This window comes from Myxine glutinosa, chromosome 13, assembly GCF_964187855.1.
Source record: "Myxine glutinosa chromosome 13, kmMyxGlut1.1, whole genome shotgun sequence".
Lineage (NCBI taxonomy): Eukaryota > Metazoa > Chordata > Myxini > Myxiniformes > Myxinidae > Myxine > Myxine glutinosa.
The window spans coordinates 88,096,444-88,111,950 of NC_136273.1; the positions used below are offsets into that span (position 1 = coordinate 88,096,444).

The 15,507-nt window shown below is 44.6% G+C and overlaps 1 protein-coding gene across 5 annotated transcripts in view; it reads right to left on the minus strand.

The window, feature by feature from the left end:
- TAF2 (TATA-box binding protein associated factor 2) overlaps positions 1-15,507 on the minus strand; it is a 162,170-nt gene that overhangs the window by 109,601 nt on the left and 37,062 nt on the right. For all 5 annotated transcript variants that reach the window (XM_068134798.2, XM_078767761.1, XM_078767762.1 and 2 more), the window contains exons 9-10: positions 14,536-14,635; positions 14,361-14,446 (exon numbers count right to left, since the gene is read on the minus strand). In XM_068134798.2, the coding sequence (XP_067990899.2) occupies positions 14,361-14,446; positions 14,536-14,635 (186 nt within the window). The remainder of the gene's footprint in view (positions 1-14,360; positions 14,447-14,535; positions 14,636-15,507) is intronic.

The window sequence follows — 15,507 nt, forward strand, 5'->3', positions numbered from 1 at the left end:
AAAAAAAAAATTTCCCAAAAAAAATAAATGGAAACTTTTTCAAAAAAAATACCCTTAGGACATACCAACGGGAGATATGTGCATTCCAGAAGTTTGGTACGATTTCACAAAAGTTTGAGAAAGTAGTTCAGTGACAACACAGGACAACACAACACAGGACAACACAACACAGACACTGCACAGATATATATATATATATATATATATATATATATATATATATATATATATATATATATATATATATATATAGACTAGCTTGGTGAGGCGAGCACAGTTACAAGGGGAACGGGCTTATTTTAGCTGAGGCTAATGACTGTACCTGAGTTGCTGTGTTGTCATGATTTACACCAATCATAATACAAACAATTACTTTGCACAAATGTATTTGTTGTGTTTGTGATATTACATTTTTATAGGCAATTTAGGTTGAAGATTTAGGTTGAATGGTTTTTTTTTCAAGAAAGAACCCCTCTGCACACACATAGGGGAGAGGTAGGTGCAGACTGGAAGTTTGGGACGATTACACCTCACCACCACATAATTCAAAACACCTCCCCACCAAGTAATTCAAAACACCTCCCCACCACGTAATTTAAAACACCTCACAGCCATAAAACACGTAATACGTGATATTACTTTTTATAAACCATTGAAGTTGAAAACTTAAGTTAAAAAAAATAAATTCCTGAAAAAATTCCAAAAAATAAAAATAAAAGGAAAATCTTTCAAAAACAATACCCTTAGGACATACCGACGGGAGAGATATGTGCATAACAGAAGTTTGGTACGATTTCACAAACGTTTGAGAATGTAGTTCAGTGACAAGACAAGACAAGACAACACAACACAAAACAGACACTGCACAACAACAACAACAACAACAACAACATGCATTTTAAGGCCATTTTCCCTGCTAGAGCGGGGGTTAGCCTTGCGGTCCCCATGACGATCTTCTCCATTTTGCCCTATTTTCTGCATCTCCCCTTGTTTAACCCCCTTGCCCGCATTTCTTCTTCCACCATCTTTAGCCAAGTCTTTCTCGGTCTAACCCGTCCTCTACTTCCTTCTACATTCATTTCCATCACTCTTCTCAACCAGTCACTTTCATCCTTCCTCAACACATGACCAAACCTTCTCAACCTGTTCCTCTTCACAGCATCAATCACAGTCAATATTCCCATCATCTTTCGCAATTCATCATTTGTCTTCCTCTCTCTCAACAATACTCCGCACATCCATCAAACCATTTGCATTTCCACCCTTTCCAGCCTTCGTTGCTGCTCTACGTTCATTACCCATGTCTCGCTCCCATAAATCATAACACTTCTCACACATGCAGCATACACCTTTCCCTTCAGCTTCAGCGACACTCCCCTCCTCGTCAGCACGCCACTCAGTTCCCGAAACTTCTTCCATGCATATCTCAACCGAGCAACTCGAGTCTGATCCACCTTCTCCATTCAGCACGTCTCCTAGGTAACAAAATATTTTCACACCTTCCAGCTTCATGCCGTCTCCAACTCAACACAGAGATATATATATATATATATATATATATATATATAATGATATATATATATATATATATATATATATATATATATATATATATATATACATATATACACACACACACACACACACACACACACACACACACACACACACACACACACACACACACACACACACACACACACACACACACACACACACACACACACACACACACACACACGAGGGCTAGTCAAAAAGTAACCTAAAAATGAATCAATAAGTCAATAAGCCTCACACAGCCGACACACCAGAAATGGTTGCACGAGTTGAACACTAAGGAAAAACCGTCGCATTACGCTGGATGAAGTGGTCTCCAAATTGAACATTAGCCATGCTTCAGCACACCATATCATTCACAACGTGCTGGGGTTCCGCAAAGTGCCTGCAAGATGGGTGCCGAGACAACTTACACCCGAACTGAAAGAACGGCGAGTGGACGCATGTGAAGAACTTCTGCAACATTACGAAAAAGAAGGCGACGCTTTCTTACAGCGCGTAATGACTGGGGATGAAAGTTGGGTTCACCACTTTCAGCCAGAAATGAAGAGTGCAAGCAAGGAGTGGCACCATTCAACTTCACCAAAGCTCAAAAAATTCCACACACAGCCATCCGCTGGAAAAGTTAGGCTAACGCTGTTCTGGGATAGCCGAGGCCCACTTGGAGAGCATTACATGCCTAGACAGACCACAGTCACCATTGCATCATACTGCGACCTCCTCAAAATCATCTGAAACCAGAAATCAGATCAAAACTTCGTGGACTACTCACTACCGGTGTTTGGCTGCAGCATGACAATGCTCGACCCCATACTGCCTGCGCTACAGCTGCAACAATCGAGGACCTGCATTTTGAGTGTCTTCCTCATCCACCCGACTCACCAGACCTCGCCCCTTCGGATTACCACATCTTTGGGCCACTTAAAGAGCCCTTGGTGGAACCACTTTCTGATCCAACAAAGAGGTCCAAGAGGCGGTGCACGAATGGCTACACAAGCAGCCAAAATAATTTTTTGGAGAGGAATCCAGGCCTTTCTAAAGCGCGAGAAAAATGAATTGAACGCAATGGAGATTATGTTGAAAAATAAGTTGTTACAAACGTACATGGAATAAACAAGTTGTGAAAATATCTTAAGGTTACTTACTGACTTGCCCCTCGTATATGTGTGTGTGTGTGTGTGTGTGTGTGTATGTATATATATATATATATATATATATATATATATATATATATATATATATATATATATATATATATATATATATATATATATATATATATATATATATATATATATACAGACTTGGCATTTAATATGGAATTTTTTTTTTTCTTGACTTGGGCTTACTTTCTGAACTCAGTATATCAATCTGGTGAGTTTCTTTTACCCTTCGGTGATGTCTTTGTTGAAAGAACCATGTCACTGATTGTCTTTCGCAGCAAGAAGTCAATAACAGGATTATATCACAGGTGGCGTGACAAAATGTAAGGACAGGTACATTTGACGATTGGCTTCAGAATCGGGTATATAAGAGTTGTTGCGTTCTGTATTAGTGGAAAACAACTGCTGCACGTCTACAAAAGTTATTGCCGCTTCCTCTGGAGATGGTCCATCAACTTGACAATGCTGTTTGTCATGGAGTGGTGGCTGTACGAAATTCTGGCATGAAACAGCGTGTTATTGCTCGGCAGTATGGCATCACTCAAGGTCAGGTGTCAAAGATCCTGAAACGAAATGCTCAGAGGGGTGTCCCTACTCCAATACCGAGGCCAGGACGTCCACACAGAACCACAAGGAGAGATGATCGCCAGCTGCACCGGTTAGTCTGCAATGGCCGTACCAAGTCAGCTAATCGGTTTAGGGCTGAGTGGCAGCAACTGACAAATGTGCCTGTATCCAGAAGGCTAGTCAACCAACGACTGGTTCAAGCAGGCTATTGTGCCAGGCGTCCCTTGAGAAAGCCACGCCTGACCAGACAACACAGCCAGCTCCGATTGCAGTGGGCCAGAGAGCACCGTCAATGGCAGCCAGGACACTGGAATCACGTGACCTTCAGTGACGAGTCTAGATTTCTGGTCTATCGTCAAGATGGCCACGTCCGAGTGCACAGACAAGTGCCAAAAGCCCACAACGAGGATTGTATAGTGCCAAGAGTCCAAGCTGGGGGTGGTGGGGTGACCGTTTGGGCTGCTTTTCATGCAGGGGGCAAAACTGACCTGGTTGTTCTGAATGGAAACCTGAACCAGTTCAAGTACAGGGTCATTCTGGAAGAAACATTGCTTCCATTTGTTTGTGCAGCCTTTCGAGTAAACTTTGTCTTCCAAGATGACAATGCACGGCCTCATCATGCTCACATGATCCAACACTTTCTTGCTGACCGTGATGTAGAGCATATGGAGTGGCCTGCCATGTCCCCGGATATGAATCCGATAGAGAACTTGTGGGCAGAATTAACGCATCAAATCGACAAGTTGGACCAGCAGCCTGCCTCTGTGCGTGAATTGCAGCAGGCTATTGTCACTGCATGGCAAGCGATTCCTGTCCAAACCTTGGCAAATCTCGTGAACAGCATGCCTCGATGTGTACGTGCTCTCCTGAATGCTTGTGGGGGTTACACGAAGTACTGAACTGTAATTTTACTCACCGTAATCCCAGTCATAATTTAAATTTTGTTTTTGTTGAAATTTTTTTTGGCTAATGTGCAAAATAAAGAGATACTTCTGGAAAACGTACAGAAGTTTAACACAGTACTGTCCGTGAATTGAGTTCGATATCAGTTTCCATCACTTTCAAGGATCAATTTATTTGCTTCGAAATGTCAAATGTGGTTTTTGTTTCTTTTAAAGGTCACATTAACAAAATCTAGAAGAATTTCAACATAATTCCAATGAACTTTTGGCTCTAAGTCATCTTGAAAAGTAAGTTCACCCCCACAAAAAAAATATTCCATATTAAATGCCAAGTCTGTATATACATATATATATATATATATATATATATATATATATATATATATATATATATATATATATATATATATATATATATATATATATATCGACAAATACACTAAACAAATACAAATACGACTTCGACAAATACACTAAACAGATCACAAAGTCAGCCTTCTTTCACCTGAAAAACATTGCCCGTCTCCGCTCATCCCTCTCCTCCACGGCTGCAGAAACCCTCATCCACGCCTTCATCACCTCCCGTCTGGACTACTGCAATAGCCTCCTCTATGGTTCACCCTCAAAAATCACCAATAAACTCCAATACATTCAGAACTCCGCTGCCCGTCTACTCACCCATTCCCGGACCCGTGACCACATCACCCCCGTCCTTTACAAGCTTCACTGGCTCCCCATCCCCCAGAGAATCCAGTACAAAATCCTCCTCTTGACATACAAAGCCCTCCATAACCTGGCCCCATCCTACCTGGCTGACCTCCTCTCCAGACACACTCCCACCCGCAACCTCCGCTCTGCTGGTACCAACCTCCTGACCCCCTCCATCCGGACCAAATTCAGATCCTGGGGGGACAGGGCCTTCTCCATCGCTGCTCCCACCCTCTGGAACTCACTACCTCACACCATCAGAGACTCCTCCTCACTCACCACATTCAAAACATCACTAAAGACCCACCTGTTCAACACTGCATTCAACATTCAACCCACAGCATTTAACCCCTGACTATCTCTTCTCCTTCTCCCTCCTTTTGCTTTAAATATTTCCCTATTGATTCTTGTCTTTTTGCAATTGTTGTTTTCATGTATTGTTATGCATTATGTTTGCCACTCTGTCAAAGCGCCTTTGGGCTTCTGGAAAAGCGCTATACAAAATAAATGAATTATTATTATTATTATTATTATATATATATATATATATTGTTGCGGATATGAGGATTGTGTTTTTTTTTATTGTGTGTATTATTATTATTGCTTTATTCTGAGCCTCCTTGCTCCAGTGTGTAAAGGTCAACGGGCGTCCCATAATTAGTCCATAAAGCAAACACGTCAGCCAATCATAGAATACCCCTGTTCGATAGCTTATATCTTATTATGTGTTTTAGAGTAAGGCCTTGTCTTCCATTAGAATGACACTCCATTGCACCGAATCAATTGAGAATAGCTCCCCTTCAATAATTCCATTTCCCAGCCAAACTCTCCATCTGTGGGTAAAGCAGTTCACAAGCATGGGGTGCACGCCCTCTCAATTCGCTGCTATAGTGAATATGTGCTCCGTGCTCTGTTTGAACAGGAGGGGCGGGGTCGCCAGGGAGAGGCAAGCCCAGGGCGCGCCACGAAGGGCGGGGCTGTGCAGCCCCATGCCCAAATAAGGAAACAAGCCCGTGGCTCGCCACGAGGGGCGTGCCGTCGGCGCGATGCCCAAATAAGGAGACAAGCCCGTGGGATTACCATACAAGGTCACGAAACAGAGCACGGGGGGAGAGGGCGGTACCAAAACCGAGGAGGGCGTGTCAGACCCGCGCTAACAGTATGCGAGAAGGGTGCGACGATCGCTGGGACAAGCTACACCAGAGATACGGCAGATGAGCTGGAGAGAAGTGAGAGGAAGGGAATACGAAGAGGGTTGCAAAAAGGCTGAGCTGAGCTGAGAGACCCGCGCTGGAAGGGAAGTGAGAGGAAGAAAAATACGAGCTGAGCTGCGTGGAGAGGGACACGACAAAAGAAAGGGTCCAAGAGAAAGCCGAGGAGCTTTTACGAAACAAGCTACACGAGAGATACAACAGAGGAGTGCAGCCCCGTTTCAACCAGCCGCGTGAAGCCCTGACGGTGTGCGCTGTAAAGCGGATTACAAGGAGCTGACGGCTCCCCGCTTCCCGCCCGGAGTGGACCTGCTTGCTGTGCCCGGTGATCCCACCTGCTGATCCTTTCCAGCCATTCCTGCCTGCAAGTTCCCCATTTTGCCTATGTGAGTTTGTTTTGTTCGTGCTGTCCTGGGTAGTAACTAAGTCTGTATAAGCTAGTAATTTTCACTGTGTCACCTGCGTCTCATGTCCCCTGTAAATAAATGTGACTGCTCTTTTTGCTTATGTGTGTAAATAATAATAAACCCCGTTACTCTTCTGTACGTCTTCTTCTTCCTCTTTGCATTCGTCGTCTTAGTCTTTTCCCGATTGAGTAGCTGTGGCGCGATATGGCCAACGTCTGGGTGAATCGGGTTTAGTCGGGGAACAACTGTTCGGTCGCGGAGCCTCCGCTCGGCAAATATAACATCCTTAACCGCGTACCGTAACAATATATATATATATATATATATATATATATATATATATATATATATATATATATATATATATATATATATATATATATATATATATATATATATAAATGAAATGTCTGTAAATCAATCGTGCAATAACTGCGATCTCATTAAGCAAATATCGTCAGAAGATGTACGCAGATGATCCATATGTCATCGGAAAGGTCTTGGATAGGGGAGTGACATGGGCATATTTCCAAGGTTTTATTTAACGGCTTCCATTGAACAAAAACAAATTCTTTACACAAAACAAAATTACGATTTGTTGGAAGGGGGGATAACTAACTCACAAGGAGTAACAGATGGCAAAACTTTATTAATTTATCCATTTTGAGGCTGAGTCACAATCTGCTGAAACTGTGCATGACCGGGATATCTGAATACGCACAGTATTACAAAATACTAAATCTCATCATTCATTGGAATTTGAAACAAAGGAGTTAATCTTTTGTATATAGTGAGTATATTGGTCATTGTATTGGAGGCTGTTGGTGAGGTATGTGGATGGACAAAAATACCACCGAGGCACTCGGAAACATGGTGGTGGGATGATGAAGTTGGAAAGAGGCTTGACGAGAAGAGGAGGAAGTTCAAGGAGTAGCAGAAGGCGAAGGGTACGGGGGCAAAAGAGGCAGAGCATGAAAGTTATAAGGCAGCCAAGAAGGCTGCAAAGAGGTAGCAAAGGCGCAGGAGTCATCGAGGAAAATGTTCGGAGAACGCTTTGATTCGGAAGAGGGTCAGAGAGCGGCATTCAGGATTGCAAAGCAGATAGCGAAAGAGAGGTTCAATGTGATGGGGGTGAGTTGCTTGAAGGATGAAGTGGGACAAATCGTTGTGGACCCAGATGGAATTAAAGGAAGATGGAAGAGATATACGGAAATGCTGTAATGAATGTAGTAAATGAATGATCTGTAATGAATGCAGTAAATGAATGGGATGGCAACACAGAGAGTAACCCAGTTTTAGGATGGGCAGAGAATACAACTGAGAAGGGAGTTGAGGAAGCGATAAAAGCAATGAAGAGTAGAAAAGTGGGAAGGCTGACGGGAATTGTGGGAGATGTGTTGAAGGCAGCGGGAAGTTGGGGTGTGAAGAGAATGACAGAGATCTGTAATCTGTTGGTGAAAGAAGGTCACATTCCAGTGGATTGGGAACCGAGTACCCTCGTCCCTCTATATACAAGGGGAAAGGTGACCCTCTGGACCGTGGCTCGTATAGAGCGATAAAGTTATTAGAGCATGGAATGAAAGTATTGGAAAGGGTGTTGGAGAAGAGGATAAGGAAGAAAGTGAAGATCGACAAAATGCAGTTTGGATTTATGCCAGGAAAAGAACGACAGACGCGCTTTTTATTGCAAGGCAGTTGCAGGAGAAGTACAAGGAGAAGAGGAAGAAGTTGTTTCTTGGGTTTGTTGATCTGGAGAAAGCATTTGACAGGGTTCCGCACAAAGTAGTGACATGGGCATTGAGGAAGTTAGGAGTGGAGGAATGGTTGATCAGAGTAGTGATGGCAATGTACGAGAGAGCGCGCACAGCTGTAAGGACAAAGGACGGGAACAGTGGTGAGTTTGAGGTGAAGGAAGAAGTGCATCAGGGGTCGGTACTAAGTCCACTACTATTTGTAGCTGTGATGGAGGTGCTGGCTCGGAACGTAAAGGAGGGTTTACCGTGGGAGTTCTTGTATGCAGATGATCTGGTGTTGATTGGGGAGAGTATGGATGGACTGAAGGAGAAGAAAAATAAGTGGCAGGAATGTATGCAGGCAAAAGGTATGAAGGAGAATATCGGAAAGACGAAGGTGATGGCAAGTGGTAAAGTATGTGGTGAGGTGGAAAGAACTGAGAAGTGGCCGTGTGCTGTGTGCAGGAAGGGTGTCTGAGTGAACTCCATTCAATGTATAATGTGTGCTGAGTGGGTTCATCAAAAATGTAGTGGTCTGAGAGGGTCATTAACCAGTGTGGCAGCTACATTCAAGTGTAAGGTGTGCACAGTGGGAGCTGCAGATGGCGGAAATGTTGAGTTGGATCTTGGAGACGGCGTGAAGCTGGAAGGTGTGAAAACATTTTTCTACTGAGGAGACATGCTGAATGGAGAAGGTGGATCAGACTCAGCAACGGTTGCTGGAGTGAGATGTGCATGGAAGAAGTTTCAGGAACTGAGTGGCGTGCTGATGAGGAGGGGAGTGTCGTTGAAGCTGAAGGGAAAGGTGCATGCTGCATGTGTGAGAAGTGTTATCATTTGTGGGAGCGAGACATGGGTAATTAATGTAGAGCAGCAACGAAGGATGGAAAGTGTGGAAATGTGAATGGTTCGGTGGATGTGTGGAGTATCGTTGAGAGAGGAAGACAAATGATGAATTGCGAAAGATGATGGGAATAGAGCCTGTGATGGATGCTGTGAAGAGAAACAGGTTGAGATGGTTTGGTCATGTGTTGAGGACAGATGAAAGTGACTGGTTGAGAAGAGTGATGGAAATGAATGTAGAAGGAAGTAGAGGACAGGGAAGACCGAGAAAGCCTTGGCTAAAGGTGGTGGAAGAAGAAATGCTGGCAGAGGGGGTGAATAAAGGGAGACGTAGAATATCGGGCAAAATAGAGAAGATTGTCATGGGGCCCGCAAGGCTAACCCCCACTCTAGCAGGCAAAATTGCCTTTAAATGCCTGTTTATTGTATTGGAGGAAAATTATGGGGAAAGCCCAGAGAAATAATCACATATTCTGCATGAGCTGGTCCCATTTTTAAAACGGATGCCACACACCTGTCTCATTAAAAAATAAGAGTGATACGGCATTAAACGACAAAAAAAAGTGTCAACTGTGCCTCCATTCCTTTTTTTTTTTGGTCCACGCTCTATTCCTCACCTGAAAAATTGATAAACTATACACATTGTTACACAGGTATCACTTGAACTTGCAGAACTTTATAATAACTTCCCTTACAACTAGAACGGCACTCGGTAGAGTGGAGCGCATACCTCTCTTGGCTGGACACTTTATAATATGTATCCCACTCATCTGGATCCGAACCTGAACCAAAATCGATTTGGCTTTTTCTAGTTTGTCCGAATCGGTCCACAACATTTTCAGATATCGTGCTATATATTCTTTTTTGACCCATTTCTCAATAGTGAAGAATCACACAAAAAATTGTCTGATCCGGATCCAGATAATCACCAAAAATGAAACAATTCATCGTTGTCATACACCAAACCTGTCCACCAAATTTCATCCAAATCCGAGACATGGGTAATGGTAATCCATTACCCATGTCTCGCTCCCATAAATCATAACACTTCTCACACATGCAGCATACACTTTTCCCTTCAGCTTCAACGACACACTCCCCTCCTCATCAGCACACCACTCAGTTCCCAAAACTTCTTCCATGCACATCTCACTCTAGCAACCGTTGCCGAGTCTGATCCACCTTCTCCATTCAGCATGTCTCCTAAGTAACAAAATGTTTTCACACTTTCCAGCTTCATGCCGTCTCCAAGATCCAACTCAACATTTCCTCCATCTGCAGCTCCCTCTGTGCACACCTTACACTTGAATGTAGCTGCCACACTGGTTGATGACCCTCTCAAACCACTACATTTTTGATGAACCCACTCAGCGCACATTGTACATTGAATGGAATTCACTCTGACACCCTTCCTGCACACAGCACACGGCCACTTCCCAGTTCTTTCCACCTCACCACATGCTTTACCACTTGCCATCACCTTCGTTTTTCCGATATTCAGCATGTTTCCGATTTTCGATATTTCCGTTTAAAATTTCCAGTTAGTCGGATGAAAATTGAGGATTTTAGAAATCTGGCCTATGTTGACCTCAAAAACAGATGGGGGTTGAATTCAGTGACCAGATATGCAAGTGCTCTTCAAATTTCAAGTTAATCGGATAAAAATTGAGGATTTTATAAATTCTGCCGATGGTGGACCTTTTGGTCGATGTTGACCTAAAATATAAGTGGTGGTTGAATTCAGTGACCTGATATGCAAATTATCTTCAAATTTCAAGTCACTCAGATGAAAATTGAGGATTTTAGAAATTTGAAGAAAGTGAGCCACCATGACCTTGCTGTTGACCGATGTTGACTATGTTGTTGTTGTTGGTCTATTATTGTTGCCTGTTGTTGTTTCTGTCTGTTGTTGGTATGTTGTTGGTATGTTGTCTGTTGTTGACTATGTTGTTGGTCCATGTTGACCTTGTGATCTATGTTGATCTCAAAAATAGCTGGTGGTTGAATTCAGTTAGCTGATATGTAAATCCTGTTCAAATTTCAAATCAATCGGATGAAAATTGAGGATTTTAGAAATTTGAAGAAAGTGGTTGACCTTTGGCCTATGTTGACCTTTTCACCTCAAAAATATGTAGGATTTTGTCGGACCTCAAACTCTACCATTTGGTGAAGTTTCGTGAAGATCGGTTTGAAATTGTGACCTGTAGGCAAGTATAAGTGAGCGGACAGACAAACACACAAACCGGAGCGATCGCCATACTTGTCCAAAAAATTTTTTTTGCCAAGTCATATCGCACAAGACCAACCAATATACAGTACTTGAAAAATCTTCCATTTACACAAGTAACAAGCTGACAGACAAACAGGATGCAATACATAACCTACGTGTCCACCTTTGTTGACGGAGGTAATAAACTGCAGTGGAGGAGGCCATTAGGCCCATCAAGCCAGCACAATGGTAACCAACCAATGTTTTTTGTTGAAGTTCTATCTTTTTTAAATGCTGAGCATCAAGCGACGAAGCATCATATGCCATTTTGTAAGTCTTTAGTACAACTTCCCGGGGTTTGAACCACCGACTTCCCAGACTCAGAGCAGACAATCCAACAATTTACACCATAGTCTAGTTTACGTCCCAGCTCAAAAATCGAGATCAATTTGCATTTTGGCCACCGATGATGTCACAACATGCATAAACAATATTTGATGGATATTTCTCTTCATCAAGAGCTTCTTTTTTTTTTTCTTTTTTTTTTTTCTATACTGAATCGAGGCTCGTGAAAGAGCTGACAACCGCGAGGGAAAGACAAAGACAGTACATGGGGACCGCGAGGGAAACACAGTACATGGGGACCGCGAGGGAAAGACAAAAACAGCACATGGGGACCGCGAGGGAAAGACAAAGACAGCACATGGGGACCGCGAGGGAAACACAGTACATGGGGACCGCGAGGGAAAGACAAAAACAGCACATGGGGACCGCGAGGGAAAGACAAAGACAGTACATGGGGACCGCGAGGGAAAGACAAAGACAGTACATGGGGACCGCGAGGGAAAGACAAAAACAGCACATGGGGACCGCGAGGGAAAGACAAAGACAGTACATGGGGACCGCGAGGGAAAGACAAAGACAGTACATGGGGACCGCGAGGGAAAGACAGTACATGGGGACCGCGAGGGAAAGACAGTACATGGGGACCGCGAGGGAAAGACAAAAACAGCACATGGGGACCGCGAGGGAAAGACAAAAACAGCACATGGGGACCGCGAGGGAAAGACAAAAACAGCACATGGGGACCGCGAGGGAAAGACAAAGACAGTACATGGGGACCGCGAGGGAAAGACAGTACATGGGGACCGCGAGGGAAAGACAAAGACAGCACATAGGGACCGCGAGGGAAAGACAAAGACAGCACATAGGGACCGCGAGGGAAAGACAAAGACAGCACATGGGGACCGCGAGGGAAAGACAAAAACAGCACATGGGGACCGCGAGGGAAAGACAAAGACAGTACATGGGGACCGCGAGGGAAAGACAAAAACAGCACATGGGGACCGCGAGGGAAAGACAAAGACAGTACATGGGGACCGTGAGGGAAAGACAAAGACAGCACATGGCGACCGCGAGGGAAAGACAAAAACAGCACATGGGGACCGCGAGGGAAAGACAAAAACAGCACATGGGGACCGCGAGGGAAAGACAAAGACAGTACATGGGGACCGCGAGGGAAAGACAGTACATGGGGACCGCGAGGGAAAGACAAAGACAGCACATAGGGACCGCGAGGGAAAGACAAAAACAGCACATGGGGACCGCGAGGGAAAGACAAAAACAGCACATGGGGACCGCGAGGGAAAGACAAAGACAGCACATAGGGACCGCGAGGGAAAGACAAAGACAGTACATGGGGACCGCGAGGGAAAGACAAAGACAGTACATGGGGACCGCGAGGGAAAGACAGTACATGGGGACCGCGAGGGAAAGACAGTACATGGGGACCGCGAGGGAAAGACAGTACATGGGGACCGCGAGGGAAAGACAAAAACAGCACATGGGGACCGCGAGGGAAAGACAAAAACAGCACATAGGGACCGCGAGGGAAAGACAAAAACAGCACATGGGGACCGCGAGGGAAAGACAAAGACAGTACATGGGGACCGCGAGGGAAAGACAGTACATGGGGACCGCGAGGGAAAGACAGTACATGGGGACCGCGAGGGAAAGACAAAAACAGCACATGGGGACCGCGAGGGAAAGACAAAACCAGCACATGGGGACCGCGAGGGAAAGACAAAAACAGCACATGGGGACCGCGAGGGAAAGACAAAGACAGTACATGGGGACCACGAGGGAAAGACAAAGACAGCACATGGGGACCGCGAGGGAAAGACAAAGACAGTACATGGGGACCACGAGGGAAAGACAAAGACAGCACATGGGGACCGCGAGGGAAAGACAAAGACAGCACATAGGGACCGCGAGGGAAAGACAAAGACAGTACATGGGGACCGCGAGGGAAAGACAAAAACAGCACATGGGGACCGCGAGGGAAAGACAAAGACAGTACATGGGGACCGCGAGGGAAAGACAGTACATGGGGACCGCGAGGGAAAGACAAAAACAGCACATGGGGACCGCGAGGGAAAGACAAAGACAGTACATGGGGACCGCGAGGGAAAGACAAAGACAGTACATGGGGACCGCGAGGGAAAGACAGTACCAATGAAAGAAAAGAATCTCATTTCAGATAACGAATAAATAAATGCAAAACTTTATAAACCGTGAAAGACTGCCACCTGGAGTGAACAAACACAAGGCATAGACTACTGTCCTGGCTCGTGGCATGAGGAAAGTTCATGCACATTCATTCATAACGAATCCCTGATCGCAGCAAACAACCTGAGAGCATCAACCTGGGAGTGTGCTGCTGTGCACTTGATTAGTGGATTTTGACACGATGGGAATGCAAACAAGTGCATTTCAAAAAATCTCCTTCGCTTACGTTTGATCAATATCGGGCATGCAAACGTTTAGATGTTTTCCGGCACAAATTCCAGCACAAAAATAAAAAATAATAAGTGACTATACTTGAAGTAAATGGAACTCTGTTTGTGCTAATCCGAGCTCAATTAGTTCATTTACTTCAATTATGTCAACGCTCTCTGAGAAATAGCCACGGGAAAAAAAATCTGAGAAATCTGAGAAAAATCCCGTAATCTAAGGAAAAAAAAAATCTGAGAAATATCCCGTAATGATCTCGATTCTCACCTCTCCTTGTCCTTCCCAGAAGGAAAAGTTGGGTGGAGAAGGATTCCGCTGTTTTGTAGCTCAAAGTCCGTAACACGAGTCAGCCACTGTGAAAAAAACGGGTGGTGTTATCAGTGAGAACAGGAATAGGAAAGCAGACGTCGGTCACCTGTGTTACACTCGAGAAATAAATTACCTTCTTGATCCAGAAGTTGTACTCATTGCTTCCAAAGGTCTTTTTCATCCACAATCCATATATGTAGCCAGAGATACCTTTCAGTACCCAGTCATCCGTCCTGAGAAAGAGGAATATTTTGCAATTGAAAAACAAAAAACTTTGCCAATCAAAAAGGACGAACAGCAATTGCAGGAATCCATCCGAGGAAAAGGAAAAATAACATAATATAATGAATCGGTTAAAAAGATCCATCCATTACGTTAAACGTTAAACAAAAACTGGAGCCGGGGCAAAAGGCTCGAGGTCGGGGGTAAAAATCAGGATCGGGGGAGAAAGCGCACCAAGATATGTGAGAAGATAGGGGTCTAATGAGTTCTTCTGTGAAGGTTGTTGTAATAGACCACGTAATACTGTAAAATGATGATGTAGGGGATTTTGTTATTGAGTTGTTGGCATTTCAAGCACATGTGTTCCCTTCTTACACGTATTTGGTGAATGGGGAGAAACCTCAGCCTCAGCTTTGTGTGCATGATACAGATATAAACGGTCAGGGGAAAAATAAGGGTCGGGGTGGCGGCGAAGAATAGCGGTCAAGGGAGATAAAGGGCAGGGAAAAAAGTAACGGTCGGGGAGAAAATAGTGTGGTCTGAGGCGGGAGGGGTTGGGGGTAGGGAGGGGGGTTGGAGAAAAAATGGTTGGGGGAAAAATAAAGGTCGGGGGATTGGGGGAGATCGGGGTCATGGAGGAAGATAGAGGTCGGGGGGAGATAGGGGTGGAGGAGATCAGGGTCGGGGGAGATAGGGGTCCGGTGAAGATAGGGGTCGGGGGAAGTTAGGGGTCGGGGGAAGTTAGGGGTCGGGGGAAAATATGGGTAGGGGGAAAATATGGGTCGGGGGAAAATATGGGTCGGGGGAAAATATGGGTCGGGGGAAAACGGGGGTCGGAGAAAAACGGGGGTTGAAAATGGGTGGGAAAACGGGGAAAGAGGGT